The 20620-nt window shown below is 42.0% G+C and overlaps 1 protein-coding gene across 1 annotated transcript in view; it reads left to right on the plus strand.

Moving 5' to 3' along the window:
* Positions 1-739: 739 nt before the first annotated feature.
* Positions 740-20620, plus strand: part of GRPR (gastrin releasing peptide receptor) — a 35316-nt gene continuing 15435 nt past the window's right edge. Inside the window, exon 1 of the mRNA XM_039517023.1 lies at positions 740-1158. Coding sequence (XP_039372957.1) covers positions 740-1158 — 419 coding nt within the window. The remainder of the gene's footprint in view (positions 1159-20620) is intronic.

Here is a 20620-nt window from a genome sequence, read left to right on the forward strand (position 1 = left end):
AATACTGAAAAAGCCAAGAGGAAACAATAACACAGTTTTATTGGTTTAAAGAGTTAATAGCGGCTTCTTTTGTGATCAGGCAGTGATTAAATTGTCCAGCAGGTGGCTGGCAATCTCCAGCAGAAGCCTGCAGCTTCCATAATATTACTGTAATCATTTAAGCAAGCTTGCTATCCTCCTGCAAAGCTGGGAGAGTGTTGACGTCCAGAGGTTCCTGCCTATAGGATCAGAGTCTTTAAAAGAGCTGTTCCCTTCCCTCACATTTAAACCCAGCCTACAGCTACAGGTTCTGAGAACCGGAAGAGACTGGGAAATGCAGTTTGACAGCCACTGGGAAATGCAGTTTGACAGCCACAATCAAAAGTTTTGCAAAATGTAATTCAGACTGAACTCTACTCAGGAGCAGTATGCTGAGGCTGAGAATTTAACTAGCCTGGATTCTGAAAATTCCATGTGTCTATTTGTCTCTTAATTTGGTAAATGGCCTTTTAGAACTGAGTAATACTTATTCGCAAGACAAATGAATGAGAGGGAGAAAAGTTCCAGGATCAAACTGATTCCAGATTATGGAAATAGTTCTGTTCAGTGACTTTTTAAAAAAATTAACACAGTGAAATATGACTTTCAGTCTCTTCTGTCTATTTAAAAGACGCATACAGCAAGAAAACTCAACTCAAGAAGCTTTATGTGAGGATTTTTGAACAAGAAAATTATCTTCCAGTAGAACCGAATTCAGACAATGGCTTCTGAAGAGCATTTTCTTCTAGACTTGAAAGTGGATAACTTTATTCTTTGCAACATCTCCATCAATCAAAGTGCAAATCTTTCCATCCCGAGTGATGATTGGTTCTACCCAGGTTTCCTGTATGCCATTCCAACTATTTATGGAATCATCATTTTGATAGGACTTATTGGCAATATCACTTTGATTAAGATCTTTTGTACTGTGAAGTCCATGAGAAATGTTCCTAATTTGTTCATCTCCAGTCTGGCTTTAGGAGATCTACTCCTCTTAGTGACCTGTGTCCCTGTGGATGCCAGCAGGTACCTAGCTGACGAATGGCTCTTTGGTCGAGTTGGATGTAAACTTATTCCCTTTATACAACTCACTTCAGTGGGGGTGTCAGTCTTCACACTTACAGCTCTCTCAGCAGACAGGTGAGCCTCCTACTGAAAGCCCGAAATGTGATCTAGACTTTTATGGACCCACAGGCCATATAAGGTACAAATGCAGATAGGTAAAATATATATTGTTGCCAATTTAATTTAGTAGATTAATGCAATTTCAGTTTATTTCTGGTGTTCATGCCTCCAAACACAAATGTTAGTGGGGAAGTTTTCTGAGGCTACACTGAGTCTTTGTACAGATTAGTTAACAATGTCAGTTTAATTTAAGGCAAAGAAAAAATAATAGAAGATGAAGATAAAGTTAAAGCCCGGTGAGAAAAGTATCCATTAGTGAAGGATAATTTGTCCTAAGGCAGTATTACAAGTTTTTTAAATAAGATGATTTAGTCACAGGTCTTCACCAGGTCATATTTCAAGAAGTGTGAAGACACTGAAGTAGCAATTTACTATAGGTGAAATCACTTCTCTCTGATGGCTCAGCTTTCACATAGCTAATTTCATCTGAGGCAACAGTTTATCATGTTTGTTCAAAATATCCAAAATTAGGTGCCTGACGTTAGGGACCTAAATCCATATCAGACACCTAAGTGGCTTGATTTTCAGAGCTCCTGCCCTCAAAAGAGTTGCCCTGGTTCACTGATTTGCCATTATCTAACCAAAACTGATCTGTGCTATAATTTCTGGCAAACATGTTTCTCCAATTAGTGTTCAATTTAGCTATAACATTCTAATATATATATATAAACACAATATATATATATAAACATTTGACTTCTTAAAACTGCTGAGGGTGTAGGAATCAAGCTGTTTTAGATTCATGTAAGGCTTTTTGAATCAATTTTACAAACTTTAGTCTTCAAAAGTCAACAGACATTTAAATTGTAATATTACGTCTAAGGATACAGCCTACTTTTCTGCTATATTACAAGAATTCACTTGCAGTACAGCTCTTACATAAATGCATGCCTATGTCAAATAGCCCGGAATATCTTATTTGCACTCTGTGCTGCAGAACTGAAGTAACAGATTAATGAATAGTGCTTTCAGTTCTGAAACCTCACAAAGGTACCAACTCTTCCAGTAAGAAAAATGGTGTCAGTTTTGTTCTGCACCGAAAGACATTATTTGGATAGTATTTGCCTATTCATAAGGAAATCAAATATAAGCTGCTCTGCATAGATAGAATTAACCATGTGTCAGTCTGGTTGGGTTTTCCTTCAAAAATCACTTCAAATATTTTCACTGACTCCTAGATATGCTCTGTGGCTTTAAAACAAAGAAATAAAGGCCAGCCCACGACACTTCAGAGAGTGGTTGAATGTCAGTGGGAATGGAATACAGTTTTGTAGTCACAGTGATTCAACAACTGTATATTAGTGCACACATAAAGACACCATTATCAGTGTCAGTCCTAGATAAAGCATACACCTTAATGAAGCAAATACTTTTCAGTCAATTTGCTGTAAGAGAGGCTAGAAAACGAGCAAAGCTTTACAAATGCACCAGAACAGGATCTTATCCACCTGTGCTCTTCATTTCTGTGTGACAGGCAAGTGGGCTCTTCACCTAGCACAGCTCATTTGAGAGGTTACTGAAAAGCAGGGATCTGTAATGATGGTATTTCTTTCTCTAGAAACCATTGAAAATCAGTATCCTTTCCATGGGCTTAATATAAATCACTCAAAACATGTCAGAAAAAGAAGAGTTCACCGTAAAGGACAAATTACACCAAGGGAAAGATTTGTTGCTACCCGATCACATGCCAGTAAAAGCAAACAGTGCAGATGCTTTTACTGAACAATCTGTGAACACAAGCTACTCCTGGAACAAGGGAGCTGAACAGAAAACTGCAGCTGTAGCAAGCTGTTTTCCAGAGACTGAAACTCTTAATTTCAGCCCCATTTGAACCCAAAACCATTTGCCCATCATGCTGTGCTGATAGTTGAAAAATGTACCACACTGAAATGTTGTTTTGGGAAAATGACTTAAGGAACTAAGGCACCTTCTTTCTGGCACAATCTGCCCACTCTCTGAGGTAGATTTTGAACTCACTGTATGAGGCTGTATCCATGAAACAGCTATTAACCTTAATTAGAGTGAATAAATTTAAATCCTGTGCATCACAATGGAACTGTTCCTTTAGGGGCCTTTTCTGTTTAGTTTACTAAGATTTTTATTTTGGTTATTGTCAGTGCTGCTGGGACAATATAGTTGCAAAAGAACAGGGGGTCACATTGGCCAATTTCCAGATGCTTGGTAATATAATGTTTATTTTCTGGAGACTGTCAGCTTACGTTCCAGAATCCAATTAAAACTTGCAGAATCATTAAAAAAAATCTCTCTAGACTTTAACCCTCATGGGTACAAAGAAAGCAGTGCAAGTGTGAACTACCTGTAAACCAATGCTGTGATCTCTGCCTGAATCAGCAGCCAGTCTGAGATGGTAGCTTTAATGTGTATGAACTTTGTCATTCTTCTCAGTAAAGTGTTGACACTTAAAGCCAGTGGTTACAATTTCATTGTTTACTATTTCAGTGTTGATCAAAGTATGTGAGGAAGGACAAGGAGGGTCATATTTCTGAGGAGCTGCTTAATCTACTTCGAGTGGCATCCAAGCCCCACTAAAAGTAAGCTTAGTCCACAGAACTCAGCTGGGCATCTGAGTCCCACCAAGGAGGAGCATAGCCAGGGGCGGCTCTAGTAATTTCGCCGCCCCAAGCATGGCAGCACGCCGTGGGGGGCGCTCTGCCGGTCGCCGGTACTGTGGCTCCGGTGGACCTCCCGCAGGCGTGCCTGCGGATGCTCCACCAAAGCCGCGGGACCAGCAGACCCTCCGCAGGCACGTCTGCGGGAGGTCCACCGGAGCCGCCTGCCGCCCTCTCGGCGACCGACAGAGTGCCCCCCGCAGCATGCCGCTCCAAGCACGCGCTTGGTGTGCTGGGGCCTGGAGGCGCCCCTGAGCATAGCCCAAGGATCCTAGCAGGGCATGCCATCCACACTAAGGGGAACTACATCTGAGGGGCCCAGTAGTGCATCTGATGGTCACTAAGGGTTTGCTCAGGAGAATCTGAACCCCACTGCCCTATTATACCAAAGCCATGGAGCCCAGGAGAGCGTGAATATCGGCACAGCCCATTTTTATGTCTCCAGGGGAGGGGGCTTGTCAAAGCATCTCAAACTTTTTTTCCCCATTCATTTTCTGCATAAGAGTAAACTCAATTCTAGTGTGCCTCAGGCACCGTTAGCAAAGTTGCACTGTGTTGACAGAAAAAAATAGTATTATTATTGTTTATTGAAGTGGTACCTAGAGGCCCCAATTAGGGATCAGAGCTCTACTGTATTAGCTGCTGTAAGAGCATATAGTAAAAATAGAGTCCCATGCCCGAATAGCTTATAGTTGTATCTTACAATTTAAGCACAAGATGAGAAACAACAAGTAGAATCAACAAACAGATTGGGGGCAGGATTCATAAGGTAGCAGTGAGATGAGTATGATAGTATAATAAGCAGTAGTCGCAGCACCCTGTTGTGTAGGCATCATGGCAGAGGTGAGTTTTAAGGAGATTGGAGAGAGGAGGGTGAAGTGACTTTGCAGATTTTTCTGGGGAACTACTCCCTTGCAATCTTGCTCTGGTGTTTACATTGAGCTAATTTGTATGGAAATCAGGGAGAAGGAATAAATAGGAAAACCCAGATGTTTGATCATAATGACACTTTAACCACTGAGCCACCACACTATTTAAAGTTGCTTCTAGTAGAGAAACCAGAAGAGCTACAAAAAACATAATCAGACTGAGTGCCACAGGGAACTTTATATATTTATTTACTTTACTGATTTTCTTTTAATTGCCAAATGCACTGAACTTATCAACCAGGAAAAGTTTAATGAAAGTACAATGTAGAAGGAATTTTTAAGCTCAAGATAAAATAATTCAATGAGTTGATTCAAGCCAATTTAACATACTCTGTGCTCAGAGGAAGAGAGCATCCCAATTAGCAGAGTCCATGACAAGCTTACTGCAGCACATGGCAATAAATAACTCTTTAACCTTGACAGCCCTGCACACATACACAGACACACACTGATTTTTTTGCCAAGTGCAAAGTGAAATGGCTATTTAATGACAGTAAGAATGATGTAAACTGCAGCAATGAAATGTGACTTTTCCTAACTTTTTTTCATTAATAAAAAATTAAAGTTTGTATTTTATGGGCAAATGTTCATACTGCTCTGGTTTTCTGAAGTTAATTTTAACATCAATTAATCCATGGTTTCATCACCTCATGTGGTCGCTCTCATATCTTTCCACTCTGTTGAAAAATTTGTTCCACCAGTCTCCGGTCAGACCTGGAATCTTTAAGAAACAACCCACTCAAAAAAATGCCACTCATGATGAGCTTTCAAGGAAGTGATCTTACCCTGAAAGGTCATTTCGACTGGCTTGGAGACATTTGTATTTCCTTTACAGGAAATTTTCTTTATGCTCGTTCTTCCCTTTGAGCCTGTCATAAGGAAGAATGAGTTCACTGGGACAATGGTATGAAGTTTGTGATCTTTAAGCAGTTTGTTTAGCGTTCCCTAGAAAGAATTAACAGAACTTCTCTGTTGAGCAGCCAGTTGTGATCTCAGGCCACAAAGAGACGCAGTTCAGTAGTATAAGGCCTCGTCTAGATGGGGGATACAGGGGGAAGGGGAAATAGATCCAAGTTACGCAACTTTAGTGACATGAATAACGTCGCTGAAGTCAACGTACTTAGACCTACTTGCCGCGGTGTCTTCACCATGGTGAGTCGACTGCCGCCGCTCCCCTGTCGACTCCGCCTGCGCTTCTCGCGGTGGTGGAGTACAGGAGTCGACGGGAGAGCGCTCAGGGGTCAATTTATTGTGTCTAGACTAGATGTGAAAAATCAAACCCCACTGGATCGATCGCTGCCCGCCGATCCGGCGGGTAGTGTAGACATACCCTTAGAAACAGAATGTTCTAGAGGAATAAGCACAGGACTAGGAGCAATGAATTCCTGTTTTCTAATTGTAGACCTGATGTGAACTTCCTCTGTTAACATAATTACATCACTTAATCTTTCTGTTGTAGTTTTCCCATCTGTACAATAGGAATATGACCACCATCCCACCACACAGAGCATTTGCAAACTACTGTATGAATGCTAAACTTCACTAACATACACACAAAGCCATACAATGATTTGCCCTGCAGGGACCTACAACTTATTTAGACAATTGAACTGTCACTTGCAAAACTTCTGTCATAGTTAGCAGCTATGCACAAACACCAGGACAAACTTCTGAGCTCTATTTCTCCTACAGTAGGAGACTAGGATGGGGTGCTAAAAAGCCTCTAACCCCCCATTGATTGGTTAAAAGTGGATGTACCCTAAAACAGGGGTTCTCAACCTTTTTCTTTTGGAGGCACCTCCACAACATGCTATAAAAAGTCCATGGCCCAGTTGGGGGAGGGCTCTGGGCTTCAGCTAGGGAAAGGGGGGCTTATGCCCTGCCGGGCTGGGGTAGGGCTCAGGGCTTTAGGCCTGCAAGGCGGGGGGCTTGGGGCTTTATCCCCATGGGATTGGGGGGTCTCCTGTGGGAAGCTTCTACCGGGGCTTGAGTCTCCAGGATCAGGGATTCTGCCCCATGGGGCACCGGGGCTTGGGGCGTCTGTCCTGTGGGACAACATCTGTCAGGGCTCAGGGTGCCGGGGGTCTGGGCTTCAGACCCACAGGGTGCTGGGGCTTGGAACTCTGGGTTTTAGTTCCGCAGGCGGGGGCTCGGGGCTTCCACCCCACAGGGTGCTGGGGCTCAGGACTCTAAGCGGCCCTTCTTGGTGGACTCCCTGAAAGAGCTCGCGGTCTTCCAGTGAGCTGTGGAGCTCCGTCTGAGAACCACTGCCCCAAAGAATCATCTCACAAACTATCCGCTAAACCCTTAAGCCCAACCTGTGAATAATAGTGTGATCATAGTAGACAGGAATCAGTTAAATTATAGGATGTGGGGAAACTGTTTTGCTGGATGAGAGGGGCATGCTACTGACTCTTTACTGTTTATTTACTCTTTATGTTCCAGTAAAGCCCAGAGGCCCAATCAGGGTCACATCCCCATTGTGCTAGGTCTGTACAAACCAATAATAAATTCTTTAGTGCATAGACTGTTTAAAGAAAAGACACAACATTTGAATGAGACAACAAGTGAGGGAAGGGGCACAAAGCAGAGGTAACAATAATATGAATGTGTTTTCAGGTTGGCTGCATTGTGCACACATCTGCTCAGCTGTGTTGGGTATGAGCAAGGAAGGTTGTATCCTGTGCAGTTTGGCTTTGTATCCACCTGGGTGGCTGCTGGCTTCCTGTGAGCTCTTCAGGGGTGTAGAGGCAGATAGGAAAGTGCTAAAGAGTGTGAGGTATTTCAAGCTGTGCTCCATGACCTATCAGGCACCATTACTGGATATGAAAGAACAAGAAAATAAGTAGTGGCTGTGTGGTGGGAGAGAGGTTTGGTGAGTCCTTGGAGAGAGAGTGTGTATGTTTTCTAAGGTTTGTGGGTAAACCCTGCTGGAGGAAGGCTGTTCTCCTGGGTTATTGTCCTATCCTGACAAAGGACAGGAGTTTTTGTGGTAATGTTTATTAAATCCCACACAAGGACTGACTTCATCTGCTTGGGTGTATGCTGGACACAGCTATATGGCGAGAGCGCACACGTCTAACACTAACTAACCCATCCAGAAAAGTCAAAACTGGCTGTGTAGGTGATGCTTTGTGAACTAAGAAAAAAGCCAATTCATTTAATTATCCCTGTCACTGGAGGTTTCTCTGTTGGTTTGTAACTGAGCTTTCCCTCAGAGAATGAGGCTGACAGGCATTTTATGTTTTTTTATTTAAATGAGCTGGGCTGCCTTGCACTGAACACACGCTCTCAATTTTTCACAGAGATTGTTAAAACAAATGTCAAGGTTTTCATGCAGTGAGTTACAAGCCTTTCATCTTCCCAATGTAATCTTGTTTTCACAAAACACAGGAGGAAGAAATGTAGTTGTAGTGAGTTTGCAAATAGCATATTTATTGTACGTGCGGACTCCTTTGGGAATCTTAGACATAGTCTGCGGTCCCCCAGGGGTCCACAGACCACAGGTTGAAAAACACTGTTCTAGATGATCAAGGTGTTAAACCTGGCAGACTGCAGGGTTGTGTGCCACTCAGCTCTTTCAGAAAGCTGCATAGTTATAGAATACAGCAGCATTTGATAAACTTATGTGCAGGAATTATCAGCATACAGTGAGGAGCTAGATCTACAAATGGGACTCAGGATCACCACTGCAATGTCTAACTTTAGGTGCCCTGACACCTAGTGAAATCCACAGCTCTGAGTTAGGTGCCCAGGTTCTGTATACAATGCATGGGAGAGTTGGGCACCTAAGACTCCAAATTCACAAAACCCAGCGTGCTAAAGTGGGAAGCTGTCTAAGCTAACCAATAAGAAGGTGAGGGAAGTGGCCTAAGCCCCATCCCTCAAAAGGACTTGAGCAGCTTTCTTTGCTTGGGATTTGCAGCTGTGAGCCCCCTCGTGAAGTTAGGTGCTTAAGCCATACCAGTCCTTTTTCACAAAAAATGAGGAGGTAGGATCCCCCCACAATAGCCTAGTGGTTGGACTCTCTTCCAGGCTGTAAGAGACCTGGCTTCAAGTCCCTACTCTGCCTGATTCAGAGCAGAGAGCTGAACAATGCGTGTATTTTGTGGTGGCATGTCTGATCTGGTAGGCATGCTCTATGGTGGCCCCTGAGCAGTCCTCCCAGGTTGGGCTCTGCAGGCAAGATAGGTGGGGAAATGCCTAGTTTTAGGGGCCTGCTGGGACTTGGGCATGTAGCTGTGACACTGGCAGACATGTAAGTACCTAGGGGACTTTTCTGGTGGAAACTCAGGCAGCGATGGGAGTTCAGCTGCCTACTGGGTTAGGCAGCAGTAAAGTGGGAATTTTGAGGATTAAAATTTTGGATTTAGGTGCCTAAAGTGGTAGTTAGGCACCTAAGTCCCTTTGTGGATCTAGGCCTTGGTTGTTTACAGTTGAAGACAGTGGTAGCTGTAGTAGTTCAGGGCTTTGAAAATGAGGCTTGAGGGGTCTAAAGTGGGGTACTCAAAAATTGAGGCCACTTTTGAAAACGTTGGCCCTAACATTTGACTTTGTGTTGTCTTGGACAGCTGCAGAAAACTCAGATACAACTGACTGACTGTCCTATGCTTAGATTATTTTGTGTCCCTTACAGTAAGTGTGACTATACAAATAATGTACACTTCTCCTATGTACTGTTAATGCAGTGTATTGATCCTAAGAAAGCCATGAAAGGAAAAGAAATCCAAACCTTTTGGGAAGATATTTCCAAGGACTCAAAATTAGAGAAGCCAGTCTCCTTACCTGTTGAATTAACCTCTCCTGTTCCCTGTAGACATACAGCACACTTTAGTAACTATATGTATAATCCCAGCAGAAAAGGTAATGCCTGTAGATTCATTCAGCTGTCCAATTTTATTACTAGTGGACTATAGTGTCTACAGTGGGATTAAATAAAACAAGCCACAGTGAAATAAAACCACAATGTGGCTTGCTTTTCTACCCAGATTGGATTTCCATGCTATTGTTTTAAAGGTTTGATCTTTTGTGGCTGACAAAAGCTTGAAATCATATTTAGCATGGGTTGTAAAACTTTGATGTGCATCTGGGTTATGAATGTATTCCAGGCAATCTAGCAATAACACTTCATAAGTTATGTATTGCTTCCAGGGCACTAAAGCACTGTTTTCAGATAATCTGCTTGTTGTGCTATAATTTTCTGTGTAGTAACGGGAAGCTTTTGAGTGAGGGCTGAGTAAACCATTTTCCGGAAAAACAAAAGATTGCCTGTTCAAGCCTATGAAAATTTGCTGAATGGTTCCCTCACAATTACTTTCTGGGTTCAGATACGAGAGTTCTGAACCTGAATGTTAACACTTCCAGTTCAGATGAGAAAATCTGAACGGGCTGAATGGCTTGGGTTTGATCCAACTCCCATTTAATTCAATGGAAAGTCTCCATTGACTACAGTGGGAGTTGCATAGGGCCCTTAATGAATCGTTTCCTCGTGATTGCTTTTGAATAGTTCTTATTGTGCTGCATGCACGGTATACATGTAGATATGCATATCTCTTTTGCTTGATGTACAAAATCTTACATCCTGTGTTGCTTTCCACTGTGTCAACACAATACAATCCCTTATAACAGCCGCGGTTTTAGTTTGCATTAGCTCAGCTCCTTTGTCCATCTGCACCAAGAAAAACAGCGCAAGCAGCATGAGCTTTCTTAATATTTTGATTACACTTCCAGTTACACCAGATGGCTTAAATATGGTGGACCGAATTCCATTATCAGAAACACATATAAGTCCCTTTTCAGTCAATAGGACTTATGGATGAAAATCTGAGGGCAGATTTAGTGCTAATGGGCCAGTGTGTGTCAATATTTAAGCAACAGTGGGATATAGGTGGGTTATTATTTAGTATTTGATGTTGTTAGGCATTGCTGTAACAGAGTCAGGAACCCTTGCGCCATTCTGCTAGGCAGTGTCCAGACAATTAAGCAAAAAGAGCTCTGTTTCTGTCCCAGGGATCTCACAATCTATATAGCAGATGGAACACAGCAAGGAATAAAACAGAAAAATAGGATGTAAGTGAATTGGGAGGGTGAATTTTCTGTAAAGGGAACAAGTGTTTGTGACAGATATTAGTCATGGCCATCAGTTTACTACTGGAAAGTGCTTATTCCTGGATCCACAAAGGGATGGAGGCATTGCAACGCTCAGCAGCGCAGCACCTAGAAAATCACAGGGACAAGAAGTCTGAACTAGGTTCCCTATACAACAAATGGGGAGAGAGAGGCACCGTAGAATGTGATCCACAAAAGCCAGCATACAAAGCAAGCAGCTGCCTAAGCTAGCCAATGGGAGATGCCAAGAGAAAGGGTATGTCCTAAACCCTGCACCTCTCTCGGAGTGAGGTGCCTACGTCCAGGCTGCAGGGAGGTGCCTATTTCTGCTTAGTGTTCCATAAACCAGAACCCTTCTCCTGGAGTCTGACAGTTTCAGCACCTAAGTAGTTTCTTGTAGGAATGACTTAGTTGGCTGCTTCGCACTACACAAGATAACTGTTCCACTGTGGATAAATACTTACAATAGTCTATGGGCCAGAAAGAGTGGGAGCAAGAGAGTGAGTGATTCCATAGCCTTGTGGATAGAGCACCCACATAGGATCCAGTCCTCTGCGCCAATCACTCTTTCATTGTTTATCCAGCAGAACAGCTTCAAAAGAAGAGACTGAGGGAGCTCCCACATTGGAATATCTTATAGTTCAGTGGTTAGAGCACTCCCCTCAGAGGTGGGAGGCCCCCTTGTTCCAATCCTTTCTTTCCCCACTTCCAGAGATGTGGGGAACTGAATCCGGATCTCATGCATTCCCAGAGATGGCTCTAACCACTGGGCTAAAAGTTACAAAATGGCTACCACCTCCTCTAGCTGGATTGTGAATGGGATTCTGCCTTTTCCAGACATATTTTGAATGAGACCCAATCCAGCAGGCAGCCTCTGACCACACCTAAAGCACAGGAGTTAGGTAGATGAGCACCTATCATCCCCCAGTTCATGGATAACATAACTCTGGGGCTTAGGCAGGAGGTAGGCATCCAGACGCCTAGTGTGAGGCACCAGTGCACATGCCCAGAGGCAGAAAGATTGGTGCTGAGGGAGCTTTTACATGTGAAAACTTAAGTGCTGAGTGTGTGTAGGCGCCTACACGGTTCAGTGGGAGTTTTGTAGCTCACAGTGGAACCGTAAAACTTGGATTTAGGAACCTAAATGTGAGACTTGTGGATGATACTACTGTGATGAGGGAGGCATAAGAACCTACCTGAAATAGAACAGAGTTTAGCAGAAAATCATAAGCATGCAATCATAAAAAATGGATTTTCATCAAACATATTGACACATCCTGAACAATGGATGGGCACCATTGTTTTAAATTGTGTTTTCTCACTGAAAAGTGACTTTTAAAATGGTATTATGGAGGTTCCATTGGGCTGCTTTTCACTGATTCCATATCAGATGTGCTTATTTTACAAGTAAAATGATGGGCTCTTTCTAAATGTGATCCTTGCAAACTCAGTCTGGGATTTTAAATTAACCTGTATTTTCCTTCTCATTTATCATCACTACTAATAAAGATTCTTCAGGCTTACTTAGGCTGTTAGCTGAACAAAAAGTTCTTTTCTCTTCTTCTTCTTCTTTTATTTTTTTTTTCATTTTACAGTTATTTTTATATACTCTCGTATCCATTTTTAGCCATGAAGAATACAGAATCTGGGGTTTCATGGTGTGGAATGGATTGTTAATCTTCATTTGAGTGACTGTGGTGCTTGTGAAAGATACCATATGGTCAGACTAAAACAGAGTACAGGCCTCCATAAATTAGGAAGAGCAAGAACAGAGGCAGTGTAAGCTTCTCCACTATGCCACCAATGCCTAAAAACTGTTCTAGAGCAGATCACTTCCAAGAGCGGAAGGCCATTTTTGTCTCCATGCTCATTCAGTTCTAGACCTCTGTGCTAAGACTGCCATAATTGCTAAGACTTCCAAATTGTATGATGTTTTTAAATATATGGATACACCACTTACTAGGACCTGGACTGAGACCACAAATCTCATTTAATAAAAGACAACAAAACAGCCCTTAAAAGACAAACCATGAAACCCTGGCTTCTTTGAAGTCAGTAGAGTTTATCATGTACTTCAGTGGGACCAGGATTTCACAGAAGGACTTTTGATTGATAATCACAAGTAGAGAACAGGGGTACCATGTAGGCGGACAGGGAGGAGCTTCTGTCACCTCACCTGAGTTTCGTACAGGAGGTGTGCTCCCAGGCTGAACTCTTAACAATAGCACTACATGAATGTGGAATGTGAGTTTGCAGAGGAGAGGTGCTGCTCCTAGCTTGTGTCCCTGGGGCAGGGAGGCAGTATTTTGTTTACAAACAGAGGCAGGGTTATTAAGATAAGAAAGGGCTGGTAATTAAATTAAGGATCTGGAAGTCCTTAGATGAGCCTGTAAAACAGGAATCCCTCTGCAGTGGGTGGGAGATTTTGAAGAGAGAATGCAGGGGACTCCGAAGAAATGAAGCCAAGCCCTCTACCCCAAGGTTACATTCAGAAAAGGGGGAGATTTGAGGGGTGTAGGTGAAAAGAAGGGGCCAAAACTCAGGCAACAGCTATAAGTGTATAGAGAAGTTCCCACTGTACCTGTGGTACATATGTGGTCCCATCACCATAGGGTCTGAATGCCTCACAATGTCTAACCTATTTCTCCTCACAGCCCCTCTGAGGTAGAGCAGTGCTGTTATCCCTATTGTTCAAATGAGCCACTGAGGCACAGAGAGACTAAGGCCCAGATTTTCAAAAGTATTTAGGCACCTAATGGGATTTTCAAAAGCACCTAGAAGGTTAGGTGCTTTGTAAACCCTACTAGATGTTTAGCTGCATTTTTGGGTGCCTAAAAACCTTTGAAACTCTGTTCCTAAGACACCAGCCTGAGGTCACACAGGAAGTCCCTGCAGGAAGTAGAACCCAACCCAGATCTTTCAAGGCTAACTCCCCACAGGTGCTGACTTTCTTCTTTCTGGGGTGGGAGGAGGGCGCTCCACCCTCACTCCACCCCTTCCCTGAGGCCCCACCCTCACTCCATCTCTTCCCATCTCCACTCTGCCCCCTCCCCCCAGCACCTCTCATCTGCCACTGAACAGCTGATTGGCTGGTGGGTGCTGAGCACCCGCTATTTTTTTTCCGTGGGTGCTCCAGCCCCAGAGCACCCATGGAGTTGGCACCTATGTAGCTCCCTATCCACTGGACCAGCCTATCTTTCTGCTGTAGGCTGTAAAAAAAGAAGACTGATGGATGGGAGCAAAACCAAGAAGGCCAGTTCTCTGAGACCCCAGCAATCAGTCCCAAGCGATTTGGAAGGATGTCATGGTTGACACCATGAAAAGCAGCACAGAGGTCAGGAAGGATGAAGAAAGAAAGAGAACAAGAGTCAGATGAAAGGAGATCACAACCCACAACGGGTGGTAGGTTCTGCCCCAGGCTGGGTTGTAGAGCAATGGCTGCTGTGCAATTTTACATTTTGTTGTGTCATTTTTTGTTCTGAGTTTGAGAAAAGGAAGGAATGAGAAAGTGTCATATGAGTATCAGATGTGTTTATGCCTCAAATTCTTAGGGTTTCAGCTGTATCTAGGCCAATTCCAGAACAAAGAACAGAAATTGCATCACAGAGTCCATAAAGTCGAAGATTATTCTCATGATTTGTATTATTTGCTGGGCACCACCTGTGTGCTCAGCACTGTTCAGCATATGCCAGAAAATGTAGTCCCCGAGCCAATGCATATAAGATACATAACTCTGGATAAGATGGCTCAGATATTTAAGTCTGAAATGTATAGTTATTGAGCACATGTTAATATCTCTGAGTGGAGGCACTGATGGCAATAGAAGTTTTACTTGATTAAGGACTAGAAGATTGGACCCTCCAACTTTCTTTCAAGAGGAATTGCTGCTCAGAGCTCCTGTGCCTGTTTATTTTCCTTTCCTGCCTGCAATGGCCCTGATATACCTCAGAAGTCTCAATGTTTTTCTCAACTTTAAAATGTGGAATGTTCTTGATGTTTGGTTCTAAATATTCTCCTGTGAGAACTGCATCTCATTCACTGTAGTGCTGTGTTTAAGAGCCTTCTGGAAAGTAACTAGCCTTTAAACAGAAGTGAAAGCAATGTTGCCAACTCTCATGATTTTTTCATGACTCTCTTGATAATTATTATTTTCCTTAAAGCCCCAGCTCCTGGAGTCAAGTGGAAATGTGATGATTTTAGCCTCCATTCTTAAAGAAAAATGAAGTTTCTAGCCCTCGTGGCTGTAGAAAAAACTTCAAAATGTTACCCTAGTGCATCCTAAAAGCTCAAAAAGTAGAAGGGAAATAAAAAGAACACCACATTGATTATTTTTACATAATCTCATGTTTTTAAAGCTAATCTCTTGATTTTTGGTGAGCCTGATTAATGATTTTCGAACATTTGGCATTGGCAATACTGTGAAAGTGACTTGAAAGTGTCAGTTTCACTTCTGTTTCAAGCCAGTTTCTTGTCTATTATTTGCAGTGGGGTAAAACCCACAGAGCCCCAGGCAGTTGCAGTATAAACTCAGGGGGCCTTGCCCTAGTAGGATGTTTCCAAAAGTTACATGATCTAGTCCAAGCTTGGTGAACTGCAAAAAAGTGAGAGAAAATAATGGAGATTTTTCTACAATTGTTTCAAATGTTGCATTCAAGTTAGGAGCAAAGTAAGAATACACATTAAAATTTGAAACCTAACCAGTGTCCCGTAAGTGACTTGACACAAGATGTCAGAACATGTTAGTATTAGAGTTGAGCGGGTCTAAGATTTATTAAATTTTCTTTCTTTATATAGGAATTAGATACTGTGCTCCTGTCAGCTAATTTCCATGTTATGAGAAAGTAGCCACTGGAATCACAGTTAGAGTTGCCCCCCCACTACCAAAATCTGAAATGGTGCCCCTAGTAGAGAACTATTGAACCATTTGCTAAGGAATAGACTGTCCCTAGAGCTGCCATTATTTCAGTGCAATAAACTACGTCACCTCTTCAACAGTTTTGTTTTCTATTTTTTAAATGAATTTGGGATAGATTTCAGTGCTCGTGACGGGAAGGATCTATAGCAATGATGTTAGCCACGAATAGTGCAGTCACTGTTAAACAGTCACTATTAAGCTCTCATTCCCAAAATACCAATGGAATGTAATTCTTCTCTAATCCCCTTTGCTGTATCAGTCCTGAGCCATTCCTGAACTGAAATTGCAATGCATCCAGATTGTATGGTGATTTGGTAATGTGCACAAGTGAGGAGTAAGATTTGAATTCAAGTCTCAAGAGGTACCTACTATGCTAACTCTGCCACTGAAATGTCAAGTCACTGGAAAAAGAAGAGGAAGTGATTGACATTCCAAACACTAGCTGCTTATGTATCCAAGTTTCCCAATATAAATGTACAATTTATTAAAATCAACAAGCTTCAAATACGGATTTCAGCAACAAAAGTCGACCTCGGAATCAAACATCACAACCACAATCTGAAGCAAAGCCCCAGGAAAAACAGGCCTACTATGAATTGTTGGGCAGCTGTCAGGAGTGTCTTGGTGAGTTGCACAGTCCAGCAACCTTGTGTGGAAATATATCTATTTAATAGATTTGCTGATTTACTTATCTACAGATGTATAAATATTCATACCATTCATTCCTGAAAAAAGAAAACAAAACAAAAACCCCAAAGTTTATGGCATTGTTCTGCTCACTGCTGTTGCAGATGTCGTCAGATTTTTTTATAATTTCTCCTGTGAAATACTTTACTATCAACAGGACTCCTTCTTATGTTTGTTCAATATAGTAATTCACACATGTAATAAGATTAAATTTCTTTCCCCAAGGCTTAACGCCTTTTATTTATTAATTAAGGTCGCTGGAATCATGCCAATACCTTTCATGTTGTCTGGGGAACTCTTGCACTGTGACAATAGAAAACTGTAGTTACATATCTTTAATAATTTTCAATTTTCCCCTTTATATACCAGAGCTTAGACTCAAGTGCACATATTATGTTTGGCAAAAGGGACAGAGGAATCAGTTCAGGTGAAATTTTAAAAATACATTGATCCTGAGTCTTTTTGACCTTTGGAAAAGTTGATTTTTTTAAATTGTTCATGTTTTTCTGTTCTATTCAACTGGGAGCTCAAATATGGAAAGACAGTAATAAAAGTTTTTGTTTTTTGTTTTTTGCTTCATTACAGCAGGACACACTAGATACTTCATGGGAGTTTGTTTTCTAGATCTGTGCAGAACTCAGCAGTTTCACTTCTCAGAAATTCACCTCAATATTTGTGAATACTTCAGTTCACCCTGAATTAATACCCTACCACCTGAGGGTTTTTTTACATTTCAGGATGAAATGAACCCAGCATCTCAAAGTAAAACTCAAACTGTGTGAGTCAACATTAAAAAATAAAAAGACTCATGATTTCAATGCAAAACCTGACACTAGCATGAAATTGGCTCCAACTCAGCCTGAAAGGTTTACAAAGTATACAGTAAACTTGGTGCAGTCTGAATGTTGAGTTTATATTAAAACAGAGGTCAGGCAAATTTTCTGGAATTTTGTTGTGAACATTTTGCCCAGGAGTCCGGACTTTTTCCCCACTAATGTACCTGAGTTTTCTGTCCAATTTATAAATAGTAGAAGCTGGTCCGAGGTTTTGTTTTATAGATGGTCCAAAACTTAGCAGGAATAGGATTCTTTTTAGTTGATAATATTTGGGCCTTGTTCTAAGACCTTCCTACAGACCCAGCCCAGAGGAATGCTCTAGCAGATGTGATGCAGAGTTTTCTCCTCCTGTCTCCCCAAGATGCATGCAGAGCCTCAGAGCCCTGCCATATCGGAGCAAGGCTTCAACCCTGCCTGTGGTGGGAGGGGAAAGGCCAGTGGAGCGGTGCTCTGATGGGAAAACCAAGGGTCTCTGGAGACATTGGGAGACAAGAGACCAGGAATCTATAAGGGTACGTATGTACCCAAAATCTGGTGGAGTGTTGGAACAAGTGCAGTCTGACCTAGCGGTCACACTCAGTAAGGCAGATATGTAATGCTTGAGAAGGGGGACGTTACTGTGCATGGCAGATAGGGGACTGGTGTGGGAAGTAGGTGGAACAGAGATTCTGGGAGTGGGCTGTGAAATGCAGCAGGCTAGGGGACAGTACACTAAATGTTCTGATAATCTATTCTGAGTAAAGATCATTTCCTGAGATAGATCTCCAAAAGCCAGAGGGCAGATGCAATCTTAGATACTGCCCTTTGAATAAGTGGAATGAGAAATTTCTTCTGATTGCCACCAAGTCAGTGCATGTTAGAGGGAGATCTCTGTCTGATTGTCAAATTGAAAGTAGGTGTGACTTCTGATCAGTAAGATGCGTTTTTAGTACACAAAATAGGCATCATTCTGAGATATACTGTTGAACATCTGGCTCACCTTCCATTGCATGTTCTTTATTGGAAACTACTGACTTTGGGAAATATGTGCTTTGGGAAATATGAGTTTCGTACAGGAAACTCATATTTATCAGGGAAGCTGTAGGCTTCAGTTGTTTATGGAGATACGCCAGGGCTATGGGTAATTTGAGATTTGTGAATCCATGATATCTTATACATCTGTGTTGGGAAGGAGGCTTTGGAATAGCTGTATGGCTCCTATGCACTCTTAGTTTTTAAACTAGGGCCTACCCAGGCCTTCTTTTTTGTAAGTAGGTGTGTAAATAGTTGTAGGTCCCCTTTTGTTGCCATGCTCATTTGTACCACAATTTAGGTTGCTCGGAAGTCTAAGTCTTTGGTTGCATCCACAAAAAAGAAATTCAGACCTAAATTGTGAACAAAAATAATTGCAGTACAAAATTACACCTTCAGTTATCTGCACACTCAGAAATGGAGAGCAGTGTCCCAAGGGACCGTGACTTTGAGTAGTTTAATATGCACTCAGGTGACTTCAGCTTCTCAGAGATGAGACAGCCAGACTCTTCAAAGAACTGACATTGTTTAGTCAAGGGTTCCCATGGTTTGTTCTGTCATTCTGTGCACGTAGCCCAGCATTTCCACTTCTAGATCAGTGGGCAATCATTCTCTGTGAGAGCTGAGCCAAAATATTTTGGACAAAATTTAGTTTTTGCCCCCCAAAAATGCATTTTCAGATCAATGGAAACATTTCACAAGTTCATATCCATTTCAGCAAATTGGCTGGGTTGAAATGAATTTTTCTTTCAACATTAGCGAAAACAAAACATTTTGATTGTTTGGAGCTAGCTTCACAAAAACTGAGGAGAAGGTAGTAGTGGTCTTCTTATACCCAACAGCTCATTGGCTAGAGTGTACATCTGGGAGCGAGAAGAGCTGTGTTCTGATCCCTGCCCCCGAAAAATGCTTTTGACCTGGTCTCCCCCACATCCCGAGTAAGTGCCCTGGCCACTGGACTATTAGCTATAGGAGGGAAACACCTCGGTTTTTGTAACAGTAGCCCTTCATTTCCTTTGCCTCTGTTTAAAGAGGTGAAAAACAGACCAAAACCAAAATGTTTCATTTGACCCAAAACAATTTTTTTTAACTTTTGATTTACCCAAAATTCAGAAAAATGTCGGTTTCAGTTAAGGGCAAAACAGATTTTTTTTTCCAGAACTGCCAGAAAACTGAAAAAGTTAGTTATTCACCCAGCTCCATTGTCTGCCCTATCAACATCAACTCCTCCAGGGGAATGTGACAATCAGAAATACCACAGGGACCCCCATCAAAGGGCCTCATGGTAAAGCAAATTTCTACACTTGCTTCAACTGATGACCTGAAAGAGGGAGAAAAAAAAGAGAAAGTGAGTCATCAATTCAAAAGAGGCATGACACAGAAAAGAAAGGTAAGGCAGCCTGGGGCACCAGCTTCCTCACACAGCGCAGAATTACCTCCTTTAAACAAATGACAGAAAAGGAGACAAACATAGCTAAATGGATTTAAACCCTGAGGAAAAACATCACGTCTTTCCCCAGATTTAGTCATTTTAAGTTATTTTGCAGTGGATGCAACAGCCATAGGTAGCGCCTCAGCTGTAAGTAGTGAGGAAAAAAACACTAAGGACTTAGACTGCTGCAGCAGGGACAGAACGTCCGACTCTCTGCTGTGGAATAAAAACTGCCCCTCAAATCTCTACAGTTAAGGGTGTCTGAGCAATAATACACTGGGGGCAGATCCTCGGCTGGTGTAAATTGTCTTAACTTTGTAGAGGAGCACAATGGAGCTAAGCCAATTTACACCAGCTGGCAAGGAACAGAGTTCCTGGTGTGGAGATTTGTTATAATGAGTGCTTTTAGAGAATAGGTGTGCAGTTCTTTTTTCTTATGGTACAAATATTAGTCTGTTTATGTTTGTAGATGAGGCATTAGTGCTGTTTGTATGGCACTAACTAATGTTTGTGTAGCTGAAGCTGTAAAGTACATTAATGGTGGTATTATTATTGGTAGTATTATTATATATAGGAATAATAACACAATTTCCCAACATTTTCCATGACATATTAACCTCAGTAGGAAAAAACCTAACCATACATATCCCTTGTCTGTGGCATTTATTAGAAAGGTAGAGTGGTTTCAATGATTGTAGCAGCAGGAAATAATTATTCATGATTACAATACAGATCCAGCCAGATCCACATAAACAGAGGCCTGCTGGGATTCAGTCAAGACTAGTAGGGTTGCCAACCCTCCAGGAGTCCTGCAGTCTTCAGGAATTAAAGATTCATCTTTAATTAAAGATTATGTCATGATATGAAAC

This window comes from Mauremys reevesii, linkage group 1, assembly GCF_016161935.1.
Source record: "Mauremys reevesii isolate NIE-2019 linkage group 1, ASM1616193v1, whole genome shotgun sequence".
NCBI classification, from domain to species: Eukaryota; Metazoa; Chordata; order Testudines; family Geoemydidae; genus Mauremys; species Mauremys reevesii.